This window comes from Lynx canadensis, chromosome A3 (assembly GCF_007474595.2).
Source record: "Lynx canadensis isolate LIC74 chromosome A3, mLynCan4.pri.v2, whole genome shotgun sequence".
Lineage (NCBI taxonomy): Eukaryota > Metazoa > Chordata > Mammalia > Carnivora > Felidae > Lynx > Lynx canadensis.
The window spans coordinates 47985080-48008893 of NC_044305.1; the positions used below are offsets into that span (position 1 = coordinate 47985080).

At 42.1% G+C, this 23814-nt stretch overlaps 1 protein-coding gene across 1 annotated transcript; it reads left to right on the forward strand.

Annotated features, from left to right (window-relative positions):
- Nucleotides 1-10778: 10778 nt before the first annotated feature.
- Nucleotides 10779-21418, forward strand: LOC115509687 (cystatin-8-like). Its single transcript, XM_030309018.1, has 3 exons — nt 10779-11009; nt 14831-14944; nt 21335-21418. The coding sequence occupies exons 1-3, from the start codon at nt 10779-10781 to the stop codon at nt 21416-21418; spliced, it is 429 nt and encodes a 142-aa protein (XP_030164878.1).
- Nucleotides 21419-23814: the final 2396 nt, after the last annotated feature.

The following is a 23814-nucleotide window of genomic DNA, read 5'->3' on the forward strand; positions in this document are numbered from 1 at the left end:
GCCTACAGAGAAACTTCTGAGGGGATCCCCTCTGAGGAGACTGGATCCAGGCCAAACTCCTAGAAGTAACTTTTCAGGCTGCAGGTAATTATAAAGGCTCCACCTGGAAGGCTTCATGATAGAAGTTGGCCTCAAGTACCAGCCCTTGTCTTTGATGAGAACTGCAGGCAAGGGCTCACATGCCCCTCCAACCCACAGGGAAGGTGCTCCACCAAGATACTGCTTTGGGGGACCTCCTAATGGAAAAGGGGCACTTGACACTTTTCTTCACTCAGACTCAGTTCTCAATACTTTCTGACTCCTAGCCCTTCCTCCTCACCCTCTCAAGAACTTGGGAGTCCTCTCTGGCTTGCTTGCTTCCTATTCACTCACTAATTTGTCTTTTTCCCCACACCTACTCTAGTCCCCTTCCCCTATTCTTAGGCAACCATTCTCATGCCTTTTACGTGTACATTCGCATCGGTATTTTTGAAGAGTGGGTAGTATTGTTTTGTGTCCAAAATAGTTATTTAATTGGGTTGTACGATATATTTTCTTTTGAATTTGACTTTTTCCTTTTAACATTGTCTTTTATAAGATCCATTCTTGGGGCACCTGGGTGGCTCAGTCGCTTAAGTGACTGACTCTTGATATTGGCTCAGGTCATGATCTCAGGGTTCCTGAGATCAAGACCCGCACCAGGCTCTGCGCTTACAACGTCGAGTCAGCTTGGGTTTCTCTCTTCCCCCCTCTCTCTACCCCTACCCCTTCCTCTCAAAATTAAGAAATAAGCATTTAAAAATAAACGATCCACTCTTCTTTCTCTGTATACATCCAGGCTAGCTTGCAGACCTGAGTCATACTTTACCCACCTTTCTCCACTTCCAGAGAGCTTCTGAGTTTCCTATCAAATTTGCTGTAGTGAATGTCTTCTTTTAGGTCATTTATGGATATGCTGAGAAATTCCTTGGATTGGTACTCAGGAACAGACTTGCTGCATCTTGGGCTTTGCAAACCCTCAATTTACCCTCCAGAATGGAGGTGCCAGTCCTCATGCTCCCCAGCAGCTCAGGAGCTCACTTGTGCCCCCCTGATCAGTCTCATCAAGCTTTCTCATTTTTGATAGCCTAGTAAGTGAAAAGGATTAACCCATTTCACTGGTGATACCTATTTTCACTTCTTTGGTTACCAGTGGGTTTGAATATATTTTGATAGGCTCAGTCTGAGATTTCCCCTCAGACAATGCCTAACTCATAACAGTAGCTCATTTTTTAGTCTCAGATTTGTCAAATGTCTTTGACTTTTGTTAATGGTATCTTTTGTGAAACAGACATGCTAAATTTTGTGAGTTTTAACCTGGAGTGTGGCATTTCATACTACAGATTATTAATGTATTTTCAGGCCTTTTCACCTCTGCTTGTTTGGGGCCTTCTTGATCTATCTAATTTTTGTCTTCTTATCTGTCAGGTAAAAAGCTGACCACTTACTTGTTTTCCCCTGCAGCTGTCTCATTTCTTGCTAGGTTTGTGTTAGGTTGTGCTAGGCCTATCGATATTTTCATGACTGTATCTTCTTGTTCTATTTCTTATTTTGTCCATTTTTGTTCCTATATTAGTTTTTCTATACTCCGTTACAAATAACCACACATTTAGCAGCTTAAAACAATACCCATTTATTACCTTACAGTGTCTGTGGGTCAGACTTATCTGGGTCCTCTGTTCAGGGTCACTGCAGACTGCATCAAAGTGTTGGCCAAGACTGCGGACTCATCTGAGAAGGGGTCCTCCTCCAAGTTTATGTGGTAGTTGGCAGAATTCAGTTCCTGTGGTTGTAGGTCTGAGACTCTCAGCCATTAGAGGCTGCTATCCTCTGTTAACATGGCCTTCTGCTCAACATGTCCATTTGCTTTTTCAAGGCCAACAGGCAAGTGTCTCTGCTTCTTCTTGTCTCTTACTTCTAGATAATTTTTTGTTTTAAAACAGCTTTCATGAGATATAATTCACAGGCCATACAATTCTCTCATTTAACATGTGCAATCCAGTGGCTTTTCCTACATTCGCAAAGTTTTGCATCCATCACCAGAATCAATCTTAGAATATGTTCATCAATGCAAAAAAGAAATGCCATACTCCTTAGGTATTACCCTCCAGTTCCCAATCTCCCTCTGCCCCAGGCCTATCAGCAACTAGCTTTCTGTCTGCATAGATTTGCCAACTCTGGACATTTCACATAAATGGAATCATACAATATAATGACTCAGCATCTTTCACTTAACATAATGTTTCCAAGATTCATTCATGCTGTAGTATGTAATCAGTACTTCATCCTTTTTTATTGCCTAGTAATATTCTATTGTGTGGATATGCCACATTACATTTTATTCATTTTTTACGTGATGGACATGTGGGTTGTTTCTACCCTTAATCAATCATGAGTAATGGTGCTGTGTATACATTTTTGCATGGACATAATTTTTCTCTTGGGTATATACCTAGAAGTAGTAGGGCTGGAACATATGGTAATTCTATTCTTTAATCATTTGAAGAATTGCCAGTCTGTTTTCCAAGTGGTTGTGCCACTTTACATTCCACCAGGAGTGTATGAGGGTTACAATTTCTCCACATCCTTACTAATACTTGAAATAATCCATCCTTTTTATTCTAATTATCCCAGTGGTGTGAAGTGAGCTCATTGTGGCTTTGATTTGCATCTCCCCAATGGTTCATAAAGTTGAACGTCTTTTCATGTGTTTATTGGACATTTGCATATATTCTTTGAAGAAATTTCCATTTAGATATTTTGCCCATATTTTAATTGGGTTATTTGCCTTTGTATTATTGATTTGTGGTAGTTTTAAAAAATATATTCTAGATTCAGATCTCTTAAGTCATATGTGATATTCAAAATTTTCTGCCATTATGTGGATTGTCTTCACTTTCTTGGTAGTGGCTCTTGAAATACAAAAGTTTTCCATTTTGATTATGTCCTTTTATCCATTTTTTTGGGTGTTTGTGCATTTGGTATTGTTTCAGAAAGGATTGCCTAATCAAAAGTCACAAAGAGAGGCACCGGGGTGGCTCAGTCAGTTGGGCTGACTCTTGATTTTGGTTCAGGTCATGATACCAGGGTCATGGGATCCAGCCCTGTGTCTGGCTCCACATCCAATCTACTTGGGTTTCACTCTCTCTCTCTGCCCCTGTCCCCTGCGTGCATGCTCTTTCTCTCTCAAACAAACAAAAAAAGGTTTTAATTTAAAAAAAAGGTCTTAAAGATGTATACCAATATTTTCTTTTAAGGGTTTTGTTGTTTTAGTTTTTACATTTAGGTCTTTAATCCATTCTTAGTTAATTTTTATATATGGTGTGAAGTAGAGTCCAACTTCATTCTTCATGTGAATATTGAGTTGCCCCAATATTGTTGAAAAAATATTGTATTTGTTGAAAAAAATCGTATTTTCCTATTAAATTGTCTTGGGTCCCACGTGTAAAGCCAATGGCTGTAAAAATTAACTGCATATCCATCCTTATGCTAGGACTGAATTTTTAGGATTGCTGTAGCTTTGGAGTAAAATTTGAGATTGGAAAGAGTGAGTTCTCGAAGTTTGTCCTGTTTTTGCAACTTTTTTTGTCTGGTTTGGGTTCCTTGCATTTTATGGATAATGGGCCCATAGAGTTCTTTACCATCCTGAAAATGAGACTCTTCTCTAGACCCTCTTTTAAAGGACTCATTTGATTGGGTCAGCTCTACCCATAATTTCCCCTTGTATTATCTTAAAGGTCAATGACTAAAGATCTTAATTACTTCTACAAAATGTCTTCCTCTTTGCCATATAACATACCCTCATCACAGGAATGGTATCTCACGTGTTTACATGTTCTACCCACAATCAATGGTAGGGAAGTATACAGAGTGTATATACCGGGGGTATACCTTGGGGGTCATCTTAGAGTTCTGCTTACCATAGTCTGACTTTTTTTTTGCCTTAAGCTTTATTTTGTCATTTTTTTTTAAAGACTGATGCTCTAATTTTCTTTTTGCTTCATATTTGCCTATTTTTTCTGTCCTTTTTATCTTTTCTGTGCCTTCTTGTCTTAAGTGTATCTTTTGTAGATACCATGCTGTGGGTCTTTTTAAAAAAATGTAATCTGTGAATTTCAACATTTTATTTAATGAACTACTTTTATTACTATTATACTACATGTCTTCTCTGCCATTTTAAACACTTCTCTTTTATTGAATATTCTAATTTTATGTTTTTGCCCTCTTAATCTAATTTTCAATGGGTAAATTGAAGTTTCTTCTGCTAGTTCCATTTTGTTTTTGTTCTTTTGATTATTGCCCACTTAACTTCAAAGCCGTTTTCATGCTTATTTACTCCTGTGGCTCCCAGTTCCTGCCAAGGTGGTGAACTGCTAGAGGCTATTTGGTCCTTCTCAGGATCAATGCTAGAAAGACTATAGAAATGAGAGAAACTGAGATTCCTGTAAACTAGCAAAGCATAAGAAAACAAAAACCATGTGAGACTCCTGTGGAGGCTACAGGTTTACTCTTGTTTTATGGTAATCATTATTTACCTTTTCACCATAGAAATTGGCAGCAACCTCCAGGGCTGCAGGTACCAGGGCTGTGGGGTCAAAATAAGACAAGCTTCCCTCCAGAAAGAAGAGCTGGTGAAAACCAGTGGGGTCAAGGTCTGCTTCCAGGAAGCTATGTAGCTCATTTCAAATCTGTGGTGCTATAAACAGATTAAGACTGGTGGGGATGTTGGCTTGGGGTGAATGTATTCTGCATGTAGGATTTTGCAAATGCAATTGAGAACCTTGAAATGGGGAGATTATCCTGGAATATATGGGTAGACCAGTGTAACCACAAAGGTCCTTGTAATGGGGGAGGCAGGAAGCTCAGAATCATAGAGACAGAGATATGAAAATGGAAGTAGCAGAGGAGATAGATGAGAGAGAGACAGAGAGAGAGAGAAGTTGACAGAGAGAGGTTTGAAGATGCTTCATGGAGGAGGAGACAGTGAACCAAGGGATATAGGCAGACTCTGAGCTGGAAAAGAGAAGGAAATGCATTTCCCTATAGAGTCTCCAGAAGGACCTGCCTGTACTTTGATTTCAGCCCAGTGAAAAGTGTTCTGGACTTCTGACCTCCAGAACTGTAGAACAATAAATCTGTGTTGTTTTAAGTTGCTCAGTTTGTGGTAATTTGTTACAGCAGCAACAGGAAACTGAAACAGGTGGATTTTATTTTAGGGTGTCTGCCTCCTCTGAAGGTTGCTTCATCACAATTGAAAGGTGAATTCTTCACTTCAGGGATTGCTTAGTGGAGTGGCACAAAGCAGGTGATAGACAAGGCCTCTAGGGTACCTGGACCTTCATGCTCTGGGATGCATCACCTTTCCTTTCCTTAAGTTCACCAAATTTAAAGTCCTAATCCAGGTCACCATTCCAGACAGAGATGCTGGCACATCTCAAGGGAATGTGAACTTTCTGGCCAAAATAAATAAAAACCTGAGGACTACAATAATTAGGCTAAACCAAATAAAACCACTGTTTTTATAGATCAATATCAGCCAAATATTAGCAATTCCTTGTGGTTCAACTAAATAAGAGTGATTAAACTATTGGCCATGGACCAAATTTGGCTCATTGCCTGTTTTTTTCTTTAAGTTTTATTTATTTGTTTCTGAAAAAGAGACAGAGAGGGAGGAGAGACAGAGAGAGAGCGAGCAGGAAAGGAGTAGAGAGAGGGATAGAGAATCCCAAGCAGGCCCCACACTGTCAGTGCAGAGCCTGACATTGGGCTCAAACTCACAAACTGTGAGATCATGACCTGAGCTGAAATCAAGAGTTGGATGGTTAACTGACTGAGCCACCCAGGCACCGCCCCCACCACTGCATGTTTTTATAAATAGTTTAATTGGAACAGAAATATTTATTTATCGGAACAGAGGCATATTGCCTCTGGTGGCTATCAGGCTACAATGGCTCAGTTAAGAAATTCTTAGAGACTGCATAAAATATTTTCTATTTGCCTCTTTAGAGAAAAAGTTTTCTGGTCCTTGCTCTATAATATACCATTTGAAGCAGAATTGTCAGACAAGATTGCTGAAAAATTTTAAACAAGCAAGATAAAATGATTAAGAAGGTAAAGAAAGATTTTTGTAATCTGAAAAAAAATGGGCAAGCATTTATTTAAAAAAAAAAAGAGCCATGTGGAAATAGTAGATATAAAAAAAAAAAACCAAGGGGTGGATAGGTAAAGCAGGGAAACAGGATATTAAGAGGGACACATATAAGAGAGAAATGAATCACGAGGTGGACAAGCTAGCTGGGAAATGCTCTCAGGAGGCAGCAGGAGATGATAACAAAATAATAAAGAGAAAAATGAACTGATGCAAAGGAGAGAAGTAAAAGTGACAACTGCAACAGTGGGAACATAGAAATCCCAAAGGAAACAAAAATAAAAAGTTAGAAATATTTGAAGGAAGAATGGAGACACATTGTCCAAAATTAAAAGGAAGACAAAATACCTCAGGTATAAAGGCTTTATATCAATCAGCTACAGCTGCAGCCTGAAAATCTCAGTAGCCTATAGCAAAGCATTTACTCCTCCCTGACAAGTATGCAGAATCACAAAAACAGCTTGACTATGTTCAGAGAAGCCCAGAATTAAAATTATCTAGGTAATATCAACATTATGATGGTGTGTGTGTGTGTGTGTGTGTGTGCGTATACTTGTGAGACCAAAGGGTTATGAGAGTTAGAGGCATGATCTTTTACAAAATCAACAACTGTAACTATATATTTCTCTAAAACCTACCCTAGAAATACTGCCTTAATTGTGTGGATTTTAGTGTGTATTATTCTGCTGTTTGCAAAGACATGCTGTGTACTAACTTACTCCTTACCATCATAGCTAACCACAGCAAGTGTCTAGTACACAGTGCATGGGTCTCAGGACTGACTGCAGCTTGGCTGATTGTTGTCAAGCCTATTCACAGGGTTGCATGTTCACTTGAGCCTGTCTTTTCTAATAAGCCCCACAGATATTCTCCCCACCACATCCCATTGGGGTCAGTGTTGTGGCTGGACTGGCCTTTCTGGTACCATTATGACAGAGGGACACACCTCAGCAAAATCATCAGGGAACTACGAATAACAAGTTTTATTACTCACAAGTCCTGGAGGGCACGTGACACACCTGGTGGCCACACAGCAAGGTCTCAGAGAGACAGAGAGAGAGAGAGAGAGAGAACACGCACAGACCTGGGGCTCCACCTTCATTACAGGCTGAGGGAGAGGTATTCAGGGTTTCATGGGTTCACTCTTTATTAACAAATTTAAAGCAAAACAGGGGAGGTGGAGGGGCACCTGGCTGGCTCAGCTGGAAGAGCATGTGACTCTTGATCTTGGCATTGTGAATTCTAGATTACTTAATAAATTAAAAAAAAAACTTTAAAAAAAGGAACGGGAAATGGAGCATGGGAAGGGAGAAGTGGGGTCATTCACATGGTCAGGTATCGAGGTCACTCAAGGCTCTCAGAAAGAAGGACCTTCATGGTGGGGTGGCCTGCTTCCTTATCTAGTTGTTTGCTAGTGGTTGTGTCTATAGCTGGCAGTGTTTATTTGAGATAGATGTCTTTGGAATGGATGCCTTGGCAACCAAAACTCAAGACAGGCGCTCACATTACAATCAATAAGCTTAATGTCAGGCACTTATACTACCTGGTCTAGGAGGTGTGGTGGTGTGGCTCCACTTAAGGATGATGCAGCTGGGCTTGCTTTCATGTGGGTTCTGAACATTGTTCTGGGGCCTGGACTGGGTGTTCCTACATGACATATTCTCAGTCTATGTCCTAGGGCACCCCCTTACCTTGGAAAATGACCTGAGGACAAGTGGATAAAGGCAGTACGTCTTCACATCTCACTATAATCCTGACACATGGTCACTTCTGCCTCCACTGCACAGGCCTAAACCAGCCATATGCCCAAATCCACCACAATGGATGGAGAAATAGATTCAATCCACTGTAGGGGGAGGTCATGAGAAGGCAATGGGTGCAGATGAACCTTTCTTAAACAGGAAGGCTTGGAGGACTTCAGTGATGACTCAGTCTGTGACACTTGGTTATATAATGCTAAATGAACAAATCTCAGTCCCAGGAGTCTTACATACACTGTGGTAGTTATCTTTTACAAAGTACAAACCCAAGCAAAACTAGGCACGTCAGGTGTGCAAATAAAGGCAGGGATGATAAATATGAAATTCAGGTAAGGATCACTTTGGGGGACACTGGGTATTGTGTATTAAAAAAGGAGCACATATTTTCAGATATTGATAACATTCTAGCTCTTGGTTTGGTCGATGGGTCGTGGGCTTTTCATTGCCTCATACAGCCACACATGGACCAATGCCAGGTGTGTCATGAACAAAGGAAAACATCATGTTTAAGCAAACTCTGGACAACTCCAGTTCATAAGCAAAGAAAAAGACAAGCAAACAAAAAACTCAAATGCACCATAGAGGCAGAGAAAGTCAAACAAGTGTTTTGGATTTGGTTATTAATTAGGAAATGACTGATGGGCATTTAGTGGAGTTACTCTAGCAGCCAAGACTCAGTGGGCCCTGGTGTGGTGGGACTCCCTGTGCCAGAGACCCTCTGAAGTGGACTCTCTTTCTGTTGGGCTGTGTCTCTGGGGTTGGTCCTTGATGATGGAGCCCAGTAAGGGCCTTGGGGTACCTCTCAATCTATATGGGCTCCACTCCTGAGGGGCCTCACCCACCCTATTTCCCTGTGTCATGGGAACCATCAGAGATAGGAAAAAGCTTGTCTCCATTTTACAGATATGGGTGTTGGCTTTCAGAGTTATTAGGTCCCTGGCCTGAGGGCTACCGTTGGGTAAAATAGAAGTGGAATGGAGATCCATGTGCCCTGATCCTTGCAGGCAGCTAGTAGTAGGTGGGAGTAGGTAGGGAGTAGGTAAAAGTAGGCAGGAATAGTAGCTGGGAGTAACTGGGAATAGATGGGAGTAGCTGGGAGAGGCACTTTAGATTTGGGTGGGGGCAATGACACTTGTGTTGAGATTTGCAGGTGTATGAACTGCTGGATGGAGGTGAGGGATGAACATCCAGCAGAGGCAACATCAAGCCCCAGCAAGGAGGCTGGGCCTGAGTATGGAGGCAGGGCACTGCTTGGTCCTTGGTGAGGTGGGAGGGGCTATTAGAGAAGTGGTTGAAGATGTGGGTGCACACAGCTAAAGTGTGATCAAGATGCCTTCACATTTGTTTTATAAAAAAAATTTATCTATGAAGAATTGGCTATTTAGTGTTTTGCATCCTGGTTCATGTGCACATTGATACACAAGAAACATAAATGCAGTACACTAGTTTTCAAACCGACTGTGCACTGAAACCCTAGAAACTTTAAAAAGTGATGATTTCCTCATCACTGGGCCCTCTCCGAAGATTGATTTTAATGGTGGGAGTGGCCTCGGTACTCCTTAAAACACCCTAAGTGCCTTTAACATGTAGCAAAATTTGAAAATCATTGATATGTTACTAGCACAGAATTAACAGTTTGGCAGTATATACTAACTTTTAATTTGAATAAAGCTTTTGCATCAATTTTCTATCTAGTCTTCTATTATGCAGAAATAACTGTAATTTCATAAAGATATTGGAAAAGTATTGTCCACTACAGTACTGTTTGTAACAGCTGTAAATGAGAAACAAAGCAAACAACCATCAACAGGCAGTCAGTTTAAATACCATAGGGTATATTCACACTGCAATGTTTCACATATTTATGCCTGTCTATGATTTCCTATACATTGCCACTTCTCATGGTCAAGAGCCTATCAGTCTTCTGGCTCTGAGACAAATGCCCACCTCTCTGCCCCTGCAGAAACTTGCTGGACATTGGCTTGGGATTTTCACAAGAAGCAGAATCTCTAAGAGCTCAGGGTTGCATGCACCCCTTCTGCTAAGACATGGTCTTGAGCATCAGGTGGGCTGAGTGACCCTCACCTTGGCAATTACAGCAGAATGAAGTGCTATTGGCCCAAACAGAGGGAGTCCAGAGGCCAAAATTTAGGAAGCTGGGGTCACTGCACAAGTGGGCAGGAAACTTCTGGGGCCCCCCACAGCTTGCCTGTTGTATGTGAACTGCCTGCACTGAAAGTGGCAGTGTCACAGGTGCTGGATTACATCACAAAGTGTGACATGCCTGCAAGGGCATGGACAGGGAAGAGTATCAGAAGTGAGGGAGGCCCCTGACCAGGGTCTAGGCACAAACTGAGCACTAGAGAGCCAGGAGAACCACAGGCTGGGGCGTGGGCCATAGCCAACGGCAAAAGGAGGAGGGGGCAGTCACTGGGTGCAGCCAGCTGGAGAACACCTAGAGAGTTGGAGCCAGGAAACCTTGGAGCAGCAACATTTTTCACGGTCACATCTTACAGGCCTGAGGTACAAAAACAGGAGTGGGGGGTGAGGTGCACAAGGTAGTTGCTGGCATACCTGGGCCTAAGTGTTCTCCATGAACTGCAGACCACACCTGGGGTATAGAGGGCGGAAGGCTGGTGGCAGGGACTCTTTAACTGGCTTCTTGTAGGTTTATTTCCTTGGAGACAGGGATAGCCCTAAAGAGTGAACATAATGGCTCTTTCTTGAATGCAGCTGGGCTGATGCTATTGTAAGATCTTTGAATCTTTGGTGGCAGCAGAAATTGCACCCTACCTGCAGCTCCAGCCCTGAGAGGACGAGGAGGCTCACCTGTGTCCCTGGACGGAGGGACCATGACCAGATCCTGGGGGTTCTGCTTCCTCCTGATCACCATTTTGGTGGCCCTGGTGGCCAGCACAGATCCAGACAAGAATAAAGTCAAAGTGTTGAGGGAATTAAAAGTGATCAATGCCTCAAATGCCAACGTGAAGCAGTGTCTGTGGTTTGCCATGCAAGAATACAACAAAGAGAGTGAGGATAAGTACATCTTCCAGGTGATCAAGACAGTACAAGCCCAGTTGCAGGTAAAGGTGTTCTCTCCCAATATGTATATTTGCTATGGTGGCACAGACTGAAGCCGTACTGAAAGAATGGGCTTGCAAGAAAAACAATGATACATGAAAGTTCTAAATATGTGAGTGCTCAAGTACATACTCACTTGCATGTCGCTATAACATCACTGCACTTTCTATATATGCTTATAGTGTTGTTCTAAGTACTTTATGTGTATTTATTCATTTAGACTCTAAACTGCAAATCAAATGTCCATGATTTGCATTTGCTAGTATTGGGAGACAAATTGAGTGCCATGAATATTTTGCAATAATGCTGCTGAAGGCAACATTTCAATCTAAACACATAGCGTGCATTGTGGGATTGAAAAGAGACATGTGGCACTATTCAATATGTAAGTAATAAAGTCCTTCCTCCTATATTCTATAATTATTTGAATCCAACATTCATTTATTTTTTTTTTTATTTTAAATTTTTTTTTTCAACGTTTATTTATTTTTGGGACAGAGAGAGACGGAGCATGAACGGGGGAGGGGCAGAGAGAGAGGGAGACACAGAATCGGAAACAGGTTCCAGGCTCTGAGCCATCAGCCCAAAGCCTGACGTGGGGCTCGAACTCACGGACCGCGAGATCGTGACCTGGCTGAAGTCGGACGCTTAACCGACTGCGCCACCCAGGCGCCCCTCCAACATTCATTTAGTGGAAGTACAGACATTCTGATTTAGTGTTCAGAAAAATGTATCCCTCTTCACATGACTATGCATGGTCCAAATGCTAGGAAGCATTGCTTACTTGGATTCCATTGAGGGTGACTTGAAACACATGGCCTTGGGGCACCTGGGTGGCTCAGTCAGTTGAGTGTCCAGCTTCAGCTCAGGTCATGATCTCACGGTTTGTGAGTTCGAGCCCTGTGTCGGGCTCTGTGCTGACAGCTCAGAGCCTGGAGCCTACTTCCAATTCTGCGTCTCCCTCTCTCTCTGCTCCTACCCCGCTCATGCTCTGTCTCTCTCTCTCTCAAAAATAAATAAACATTAAAAAAAAAGAAACACATGGCCTTGCCTGCCATGGTTGAGAAAAATCCCCCAAAGCTGGAATTCATCTGACTGTATCATCCTCAGTCTGTGGGTTGGTGCTGTGGCTTGTAATTCCACCGTGAAACTTTTGGAAATGAATTGTAAAGATACTTACCAGAGACGTCATTGTTGGCTGAGTTTACTTCATTTTTTATATTCTCCATATGCCATGTTCATTTGCAGGAACTGAGCCAGTTTCTCTGTTGGTACTTCTGACCCTGTCTCTTTGGGACCATGTGAGCCACCAGCCTATATCTCCAGTACACTATGCTGATAGCACTCTGTTTATTGACTGGGTACACTGCATAATTCACCAGGGCACTCCTGCAGCCCTTTGAAATAGAGAATGGATTCTGACTCTTGTAGCTTCCCCAGGCCCCTTAACAGTTGTCTTTCTTTGATATCCATGTAGCACATGCATTCAGCAAGTTTCTCTCAGCCACTTCTATGCTAACTGCTATAGATGGGGAGGTGAGATGGACAGAAATAATCACATTCCCAGGGAGCCAGCATTCCAGTCAGAAAGAAACAGCACTAAACCTGGAATGAAAGCTGGGGCATCTGACCTGGTGGCGTGGTACCTAGGGGTCTGGGGTCAGGGGAAGGCTTCCTCGAACAGACTCTCACCTGAGGAGCTTGTAAATATCTTACTGTACCTGCTGCATCATCACCAATTTAATGAAGATCCATGTGTGAGACCTAGGTCTCAATAGGCATTAAAACCTTCCAAGTGATCCCAATACACAGTCAAGGCTGAGAACCACCTCCCTAGGGTGTGTTTTTGAAGCTAAACCTGAGGGCAGACTAGGAGGGAATCAGGTGAAGGATGCTGGTGGGAAGTGTTTCTGTTTGGGTTTGCCACAGCAGATGCTAGTGCTAGAAGTCAAGTGCAAGTGGTTTATTTGGGAGGCCATCCTGGGAAGCACCAGGAGGTTGGAGGGGAAGGGAGGTGGGGGAAGTGGTCAGTACAGACAGAGTTACTATGCAGGTGACCACATTGGCCTCTGGGCTTGGTCTTCCTGGGGCTTCAGGAGAGGGTGCACAGCCTGCCTTGGAGTTGAGCCACACTATAAGATAGGAGCTTGGTTGCTTACGTATCAATTCCTGTCCGTCATTGGCTAAGAACTACTCTTGGCTTCTCCTGCTGGTCAGGAAGCCTCCAGGCAGGGAACCCTGGGAAGTGACAGTGTGTTTTGGGAACAGCAAGGCAAGGGCCATGGGCACCACTCACAGCATCTGCTGAAGGACAGGAGCAGGGGGGATGGTGGGAAGGTGCACAGGGGTTGGGAAGATCAATCAGGCATAGAAGGCTGCCATTGGGAAGGAGCATGGCCCACTTCGGCAACTCAAAGGAGCCAGTGTGACTGGTAGGGACCAGACCATGCAGGGTCTTGAAAGCCATGGGCAAAATCTTTTATTCTATCTTAGGAATGCTGAGATGACAAATAAACATTAGGTCAGGGAGTTCTAGGGATCCATGTGATTAGACTGTTTTTTTTTTAAGTTTATTTATTTATTTTGAGAGAGAGTGTGTGCACAACTTGCAAGAGTGGGGGAGGGGCAGAGAGAGAGAGAGAGAGAGAGAGAGAGAGAGAGAATCCCAAGCAGGCTCTACCCTGACAGCATGGTGATTATCTTGCCTGATAATTGGATGGTCACTTAGTTACTCTGCTTAGTTTCCTTCCATGAAAACAATGGTAGTGACAGCCTCACTGTAGGGGGTTAGTGTGTGGGCATGTGCCAAGCCCCAAGAACAGTGTTATGCAGGGAGCAAGCACTCCGTGAGCGTTAGCAAGTGTTAGGACTTAATAAGAAGTGCTGTGGGTGTTTGGGTTTGCCTCCATGGTATTTTTGAGGTTCCCTAAGGACCAACTTCATTCTCAAACCAGCAGCTCTTGATGTTATCTAACCAGCTTCTCCCATGCAGGCTAAAGTCACCTTGTTAATTCTTTGAAATGTAACTAAAATTTAATACCACTTTATTAAAGGCTGCAGATAGCAATGAAGAAAGACACTCCTCTTTTCCTCCTACTATAATCTTTTAAAACCAGATGAAAGTTGATTTAAACGGGCATTATGAGTAGCTTTAACCAGAGTCAGTCATTAATGAGTTCAGTAACTACTGATGCCTTGCTGTAGACCTACTGTTTGTCTGCTTACTAAACACTCAACAGAGAACAATATGACAAACTCCAACCAGCATGACACTTTTAAGGGTTGCTTCCTAAGGTGGGGGGAAGCCCTCCAAAGCAGGAGATGTCACCAGAAAACAGACTATGAAGGGAGGTGTGGGAAAGGAATCAGGGAGGGGCATCCAGTGTGGCCACAGGGCCTGTCCTCCTATCTGTTCAGTGTGAACCTGTAACATTTTGGGCTCAGGAGAGCTGATGGTTCTGGTGACTCATCCTTCTCCCCCATCTCATGAAGCATGCCCTGGACTTTGGGACAGAAATGGAATTAGAAAGTCTTGCCTTCAAGGAGGCCCTACACTGAAAAGGAGACTTTTCCCTGAGCATACAGCTCCAGGTAGTGGTTTCCAATGTCTAACTGGTATCAGCATGCAAAGGAATCTAGGCAGTGGATGTCATAGACCTTCCTCTAAAGATATGTTTGAGAGAGAAGGGGTAGGGAGTAGGAGATAGGGAGAGAGGATGAGGGGGAGAGCATTTTTTTAAGTTTTTTTTTTTTTTTGGCTAAAACTTTAACAAAGTAAAATAAAAGTTTTTTTGAATAAAATTGCACAATTGCTAATTGACAGGTCACAGATCGTTTGGAATACTTTATTGATGTTGAAATTGCCCGCAGCAATTGCAGAAAGCTTTCAAATAGTACTGAAAACTGTGTCATTCAAGAGAACACCAAACTGGAAAAGGTAAGTGACTAACATTCTGTGATGGTCTTGGCTGCTCTGAGCCCTAGTAAGAAGAACTTGGGGTGCACACACCCTCTCTCTAAGGTCTGGATCACTCCCCAAGTTTTTGTCTAGAGATGGGCAACCTTGTGACTTTTAGAGTAGAGGCAACAGAGTGATGGAATGTGGTGGATCCCTCTGAGTCTTTCCCCACCCCTCATCCTAGGGACAAGAATGCTGTCAGGGTCATTCTTATTGTGAAAGCTTCATCAACTCTGGCCTCCTGGTGCAGAAAAACTTTCCAACACATGTTCACTGAAAGTCTATCCTCTTTGACCAAGATGAGCAACCTAACCATTGGTGGCCCCACAGTTGCTCATCCTGGTGAAGGCACAAAAGGAAACCTGTTCATTCACTTAGCTACTCACCAAAGCTTACTTTGCACCAGGTGCTATTTTGGGTGCTGAAGATTAAGCAGTGACTAGGCCAGAGAGTGTTCCCATCCTTCCAGACTTACAGTTGATTCTTGCCAGGGTCAGCCATGATTTCCAGGAAGGTCATAGAAAAGCCCAAAGATCCCCACCAACGGGCTGACCTGACTCAGGAGCTTTTAGCATCAAGCCTGTATTTCTGATCTCAGAGGTGGGGAGAGCCCCAGATTCATGCAAGAGATTGGTGAAGGCCCCAGACTTTCTGCAGGTTTGACCAAGAGGTGTGTCTTTGCCTTTGTTTACACCAGTGGTTCTTTAAGTGAGCAGGCACCAGAATCACCTGGAAGCCTCGATAAACCCAGAAGACTGGGTCTTACTTGCAGAGTTTTGGATTCAGTATGTCTTCAGTAGGTCTGGAGTGGGATCCCAACATTTACATTCTTAACAAGTTTCCAGCCACTGCTGCTGCTGCTGGCTGTGGGACCATACTTGGAGAACCACTATTTCATGTAGCCATGGAACAGGAAATTGCAAGGGCCCATTAACAAAGTGTACTTCTGCTATGTCTCACTAAAGCTGACACTGTATGCTCAAACTGAACAAATCCAATCATTTCCAGTTAATAGTAGATACCTATCAGGGCAAACATTTAAACAGGGAGTATGTCTTCATGCCATCTGGCTTTTATGTTACTTTTCTTTATCTTTTACTGTTAGTAGAAGTATGGGTGATTCAAATTTATATTCTCTACAGAGCCCATTAGGATTATAGAAAAGTTGTTCCTTTTTTACCTGTTTATAGAAAATCTTAGAATTAAGGAGAATTGTCCTCAAGGAGCTCACTTATTTTATCTAAAGCTTCCATGGACCATCCCAAATTTTAAGGTGCATGTTTTTAAGCACACACATTTGTCAATAATGAAAACTATTTTTTTTTCTTTCCAAGTCTTTGGAATAACACTGAAGAATAGTAATGCTGGGAAGTTTTTCTTATTCCTGGCTTTGATTACGGTGCTTTCAGTATTTATATCTTATTTTAAATATTATATCAAGTGCTGATTTCTGGAATTCTTCCAATTCCTTCTGCCAAGAGTTATTTTTTTTTTGAATTAAGAATGTTTCGTCTATCAATTATTCTTTCAGTGTCTACCAAGTATATTGAATAATTGTTCTTCTTTGATCCATTAGTGTAATAAAATAATGAATTCACTAATAGTCATTCTTACATGTCTAGAATATGGCCTTTTTTGAAGGGGAATTTATAGCTTGGATTGTCAGTGGTTTGTTCTCCTCCATGTTGACTGACTGCAGGTTGTTCAAAGTGGTGACAATTACATAGGTAACTGATATATAAGCTTGTTCAGGGAATCTCTATCTTCATTATGTCTTCTGGACAATTGCACATGAATATGGCATGGCACACTCCTTATTCCTTTGACCCAGACAGCTTTGTTGAGCTTGGTGTCAATATGTACATTCATCTCTTTCACATCAAATTTGTAGCTCTGTCTGAATTTTCTGGGGGCACACTTCTTGAAGGTCACTCCATAGATGTTCTATGAACATGGATGGTGTATTCTCTGGTCACATCATTGATGCCAGAACAGTCTTTCTTCTTGCTGCCTTTCTTTGTGGGAGCCATTCTGTTAGGCCCAGTTTGGAAATGAAGAGCATGATGGATTGTCTGCCTTTGTCTTTTAGAACATGGTGGGATTTGGGGGTGGGGGGAGGAGTTAAGATGGTGAAGTAAAGGGGACTGGGATTTTCCTTGTCCCTCAAACATAGCTGTATTGAGATCACATCACCTGGAACACCCAGGAAATAGATCTGCAGAGTGGCAGAAGGATCTCCACAGTTGGACAGCTTGGCAGGGTCAAAGTGTGTGTGTATGTGAGTTGGGGGAGATAAAATGGAAAACTTATGAAGGAGAGGGAACCCTTTCTGTGGAGACACAAAAGGGAGAGAGAGAGGGGTTGCGAAAGTGTGGCATTGAGTTAGCACAAGAGGAAAACCTCTTTGGGCCATAGACCAGGGAGCGAGAAGTACCGAGTGTACTAGTTCTTTTTTGCAAACAGCCTTTAGAACTGTTTCAAAACTCCAAGGTTTTGAAAGTGTGTGACTTTTTCCAGAGTGGATCCATGGCATGTGCTCCTGGGGAGGAGGGAGCTAGCCCTGGAGTACATAGTGTGGATCAGCAATCTCCGGGGTGCACGGGAGAGAACAGTCTCCTTCCTGGAGTGCTTTGGCAAGAGGGTTTATTGTCTCCCTAAGGACAGAACCCCTGCAGATGCCAGCCAAAGGCCTTTCATCAGGAGGGTGGAAAGCCTCTACTCCAGAGGAGGGGCGCAGGTCTGCACTATGCCAGGTCCTTTAAGACTTCAGGTTTTGAATCCCAGCTGAATGCCAAGGACAAGCTGCAGGAGAATTGTGGCAAGGGCAAGCTCACTGCCCTTGCTATTTTGTGAAGGCTACCTGAACAGCAGGATTGAGACACCTGGTCTGGGAAGGAGAGATTGGGATGATGCCATTTTCCCCCCAACACCAGCAGGGTGGGACTTCGTAGAGCAGCACAGTGGCCCCCGGTGGAGGCAAGACACCAAACACTGGCTTCTCTGTGCCTGGCTAATGCTGATTTATTGGGTCAAGACTGAAACAAAGCAGCTGGCCTCTCCTCCAGACCAGCAGAGCCACCAGCCTCAGGCACCAACAGGCAACTCTTTCTTTTCTCCCTTTCTTTCCTCCATCTTCTTTTTTTCTCTTGGAATCAGGCCCATAGTTTCTGATTTTTTTTGTCATTTCTTATTTTATATATAAGAAAAATTTTAAATATTGTATATATAATTTTATACATTATATATAGGCTATATATAATATATATAATATGATATATTATATATAAATTATATATAATACATATAATACATATACATAGTACATATAATACATATATAATATATATAATATTATATATAATATATATGTATATATTATATATAATATTATATATATATATCTCAGTCTTTTCTATTCTTTTCCATCTTTTCTATTTTCTTCTGCCTTTTTTCTTCCCTTCTCTTTCCCTGAAATCAGTCATAGCTTTTTGATTCTCTGTTTGGTTTTCTTTTCTCCTCTTTCCTTTTTCTGTTTTTATGGGATCAGCCTCACTCTTATTATCCAGAGTTACTTCAACAAATCAAAGCACACCCTAGTTAAAGGTCCAAATACTCCACCACTGCAAGCAAGGAGGAACTGTCCAGAGGACTGACCAGTGTGATAGAGTAGCCAAAACACAACAGCAGAGTGCACACAGTATACACCAGAAACACTTCTGGAGTGCCAGGCCCTGAACAGAGTATGACCCCTTTTTAATACAGTAGTACTCTCAGGTGCAGGACACATAAGCTTTTTAAAAATGCCAAAGACAGAAACTTAGCCCAAATGGCAAGACAGAGGAATTATCCCTCAAAGAAAAGTCAAGAAGAAATAACAGCCAAATTATTGCTCATATAACTGAATAAGAATTTAAAACAACAGTCATAAAACAACATATTGGCTTGAAAAAAGCATTGAACGCACCAGAGAAACCCTTGCTGCAGAGATCAAAGACCTAAGAACTAGTCAGGATGAATTAAAAAAAAATGCTTTAACGTGAGATGAAAAATAAACTAGATACAGTGACAATGAGGACTGAAGAAGAAGAAGAGAGAATAGATGAAATAGAAAATATGGAAAATAATGAAGCTGAAAAAAAGAGGGAAAGGAAATTACTAGATCATGAGGGGAGAATTAGAGAACTAAGTGATTCCATGAAGCAAAACAACATCTATATCATAGGAGTCCCAGAAGAAGAAGAGGGAGAAAAAGAGACAAAAGGTTTATTTGAACAAATTGTAGCTGAGAACCTCCCTAATCTGGGGAAGAAAACAAGCACCAAGTCCAAGAGACATAGAGAACTCCCTTCAAAATCAATAGAATATGGTGAGATTCAACATGCTACTTTTTTTATTTAGGAATTTTGATTATATATACATTAAGTACTCTTAAACTTCCCTAATGTTAAAAAATCAGGGGTGCTTGGCTGGCTTAATTGGTAGAGTGTGTGACTCTCGATCTTGGGTTGTGGATTTGAGGCCCTCATTGGGTGTAGAGATTACTTAAAAAAAAAAAAAAAGAATCACTTGCAGCATGTGGTGAACAAACACACACACACACATACACACACACACACACACACATACCATGACCTCATCCCAAACCTACTGAATCAGAATTTTCAGATACAGACACTCCACATATTTCATATCACTGGGAATGTCTGAGAAACAGTGCATCAGTGACATTAAATATTTAATATGTAACTGCCTTTAATTTGCTAGTATTTTGTTTTAAGATTTTTGTTTTAGATACATTTGAGCTTTTTAGCGTTTATTTTTGAGAGAGACAGAGAGCATGAGTGAGAGAGGAGCAGAGAGAGAGAGGGAGACACAGAATCTGAAGTAGGCTCTAGGCTCTGAGCTGTCAGCACAGAGCCCACAAACCGTGAGATCATGACCTGAGCTGAAGTTGGATGCCCAATTGACTGAGCCACCCAGGCACCCCTCCATTATATATTTTTTAATTAAAAATTTTTTAAAATTTAAATTCAAGTTAACATACTAACTGTAGTCTTGGCTTCAGGAGTAGAACCCAGTGATTCATCTCTTACATATGACACCCAGTGTTCATTCTGAAAAGGTACCTTCCTTAAGGCCCATCACCCATTTAACCCATCTTCCCACCCAACACCCCTCCAGCAACCCTCAGCTTTTTCTCTTTATTTAAGAGCTATATTTTAGTTTCAGGATTTTTCTGGTCTGGAATAATAAGAATGAGGGCTCTCCATCTTTTGTGTGTGTGTTCTGATCAATTTAGAGATCATGGGAGCTTTTGGTTCCCAAGATTTGGTATAATTTGTCTATAAAGCCACCTTGGTTTGATATTTTTTTGTCTGGGTTTCTGGGGGAAAAGGCCTTTTTAGTCCTTCTTTGCATGTGTCCAATATTCAGCAGATACCAAGCTTCCCTTCTCTGACTCCTAACAGCTCATTGGGAGTACCTCAATGCTTCCAGGTATTTAGGATGCTCTTTGCTGTTTTTCCAGGATTTCTATATATGTATGATCTCTATCTATCTATCATCTATCTATGTATCTATCTTCTATCTATCATCTGTAATCTGTCTATATATCTACTTATCTATCCATCCACCCATTGATCTATCACACACACATAGAATATTCATTTGTTATTTCAATAGTATTTTGAAATGGAGAGAAGAGGGGCACCTGGGTGGCTCAGTCGGTTAAGTGTCTGACTCCGGCTCAGGTCATGATCTCATGGTTTGTGAGTTCGAGCCCCGCATCAGGCTCTGTGCTGGCACTTCAGAGCCTGGAGTCTGTTTCGGATTCTGTGTCTCCCTCTCTCTCTGGCCCTTCCTCTCTCTCTCTGTCTCTCTGTCTCTCTCTCTGTATCTCTCAAAAGTAAATAAACATTAAAAAAAATTGAAATGGAGAGAAGATCTCTTTGGAATAAAAGATGGTAAGTGCTAGAAACCCTTTAAACTGGTCTTGTTATTAGACAAAAGGCTTGTTATTAGAACAAAAGACATTATTTAATTAAGATAATATATGTTAGTTTATATCTGACATAAAATTGCTTTATTTACATTGTGGAAAATATTAAAGGGAATTAAAATCAATTTTATATCTGATCTCCCAGAAAAACACCATGATTGTTAGTATTTGCTGTGTATCCATGGTTGGTTTGGGAACAGAGACCCTTCCAGGTATCTGCTGTTGGTTAGAAACATCTAGCAGATTCCTGGGAGCATTCCTTGATGGCTGGTGACCTATCCTTTAGCATATTCCTAAGCTAACACCTAGCAACAGGACTTTTTTTTTCTTTTTGGCATTACTGATTTTGTTGTGGTTGTGGTCTTTTTCAGAAAGTAATGTGTAGTTTTTTGGTCGGAGCACTCCCCTGGAATGGTGAATTCACGGTGATGAAGAAGCAGTGTGTGGATGCTTAGGGGGTTCTGGAACTCACCCCTACCACCGTCTCTACCTTTCTCTGTAAAGAGAAAAATGGCATGCACTGGTATTACCATTGTGGTTTCCTCATGCATGCCTCTCTGCTTGTTTTGTTTCCTAGTTTCCTAGTTTCTTATTGGGTGATGACAAAAGATGGGTATGTCCAATTCTTTTTTTCTTTTTTTTTTTTTGCCTCAAGGGAGGCCCTTTGACTTTGGCCACCTTGGTGGCTCACCACCAGGAATAAGTTTGTCCCTGACTACAAAGTTTGGAGTGAAGTATGATTCCATTCTCACTGCAAATCTGAGGAGGGATCGCTTTTTGATTAGGTAACAACTCCTTCCAGAGGTCTTAAGCCAGTGGGTGTTAACTCAGCAGGTTCCTTCTGGATACCTCCTTTAACCTGAGGCTCCTTCCTCCTGAGGGTCCTGAGCCCACAGGTCACCTGGGTTGGGAGAACCCCTTTGGAGGAACAGTCTTTCCCTTCAGGGTCTCTGTGAAGTAGGGAATGTGTGTTTCTTCTCATGTAAATGTCAACAGTGGTCATACAGAGAGAGGGGGAGGGCAATACTGCCTTAATAATAAGCTGCATTGTTGTTGTTGTTGTTGTTGTTGTTGTTGTGTGTAGAGATAGAGAGAGACTGAGAAAGAGGGAGGGAGGGAAAGAGAGAGAGAGAGATGATTGGGAATGTGGAGAAGGAAATAGGAAAACAGGGATGATAGCAGGAGATGAAATTCTCTTGAAGAAAATCATCATTAAAAATAAGTCTGTCTAGGGGTTCATGGGTAGGCTCAGTTGGTTAAGCATCTAACTCTTGATTTCAGCTCAGGGTATGATCTCACAATTGTGAGATTGAACTCTGCATCAGGCTCTGTGCTGTGCATGGAGCCTGCTTGGGATTCTCTCTCTACCTCTGCTCCTCACCTGCTTGTGCTCCCTTTCTCAGAATAAATAAATAAACTTAAACAAGTCTGTCCATGGGGAATTATTTAATGGGTACTGAGCTTTGCAAGATGAAAGGGTTGTGGAGATTAGTTACAGAATAGGGTGAATATACTTAATACTACTGAACTGCACATTTAAAAAGGGTTAAGATGGTTGGGGCACCTGGGTGGCTCAGTTGATTAAGCATCTGACTCTTGATTTCTGCTCAGTCTATGATCTCAGAGTTCATGAGATTGAAAGCCCCACATGCAGCCCCACATAGGGTTCTGCACTGATAGCACTGAGCCTGTTTGAGATTCTCTCTCTTCCTCTCTGCCCCTCCTCTGTGCTCTCTCTCACACTCTCTTTCTCTCAAAACAAATAAACTTTAAAAAAATGGTCAACATGGTAGATTTTATGTGTACTTACCATGATTAAAATTTTTAAAAAATAAGTAGATATGGCTGTTTTAACTGTGGTGTTGGGTGTGATTCCAGAGGCCAACTAAATTTCAAATGTGCACATGCACCGGCCAGGCTTCACATCACAGGGCCTGGCAGGTGGTAGGGATTGCAGTATTTTTGCCCCAGAGTGAAAGAGGCCATGAAACTCAAAGTCCATTCCTTTTGTCTCTAGTCCCTGTGTTTTACCCAATGGATGTTTCACATGTGAGAAAACATACCATTTGGAGTGGCAGGGGACAAGTGACATTCACCTTGCAAAGACCTTGCTCTTCCTCTGGCTGTCTCCGCTCTCCCCTCATCAGCACCCCATGGTTCTCTTCCAGGCACACCCACCTCCATGCCCACTTTTCTCTGAGGAAGTGCTGCCCTGCTTTCTCTTCCCCTTCTCAATATCCTTATTAGGGTTTGGATCTTAAACATATTTTTGCATTACTTGGATTTACTTATTACAGGACCTACTTATTATAGGACCGTACTTATCCTGATTAAAAAGGGTTCTTTCCTTTAGGCCAGGAGATCTCCATAAAAAATCCCTCCCACCCCCACCCCTCCACCTTGGATACACTGATGGAACACCCCATATGAGAGCAGCAGACCCAGCACCCAGTTTTGGGGGGCTTGCAGGACAGGTCAGCTTACAGCTTTGTGGGTATCTGCTGTTTGTGGAACAGTGTAAGTACATGTAAGTATCTTAGGAAAGACTGTTTTTGGAACAACATTGTGGAATTGTCTTTTCTTATGGGCAGGTGGGCGAGAAGCACAGGGAATCAGACATCTGGAGTAGGCAGGACCAGAGACGTGCTTTGTGTGCACATGTGCTTATGTGCAGGGGTCTATTCCTAAGTATATTTTAACTAACATTAAAGTTTTATTTAATTTAACCTCATCTCTTTTCAACCTATCTCTCCAAATCTCTTTTATTTCCTCTCTTTGAACATTAAATAAAATACAAGGCTTTCCTTTGCTGGATTTCTTGTCCTTTTTGCTAAGATGTTATTACTGTGCT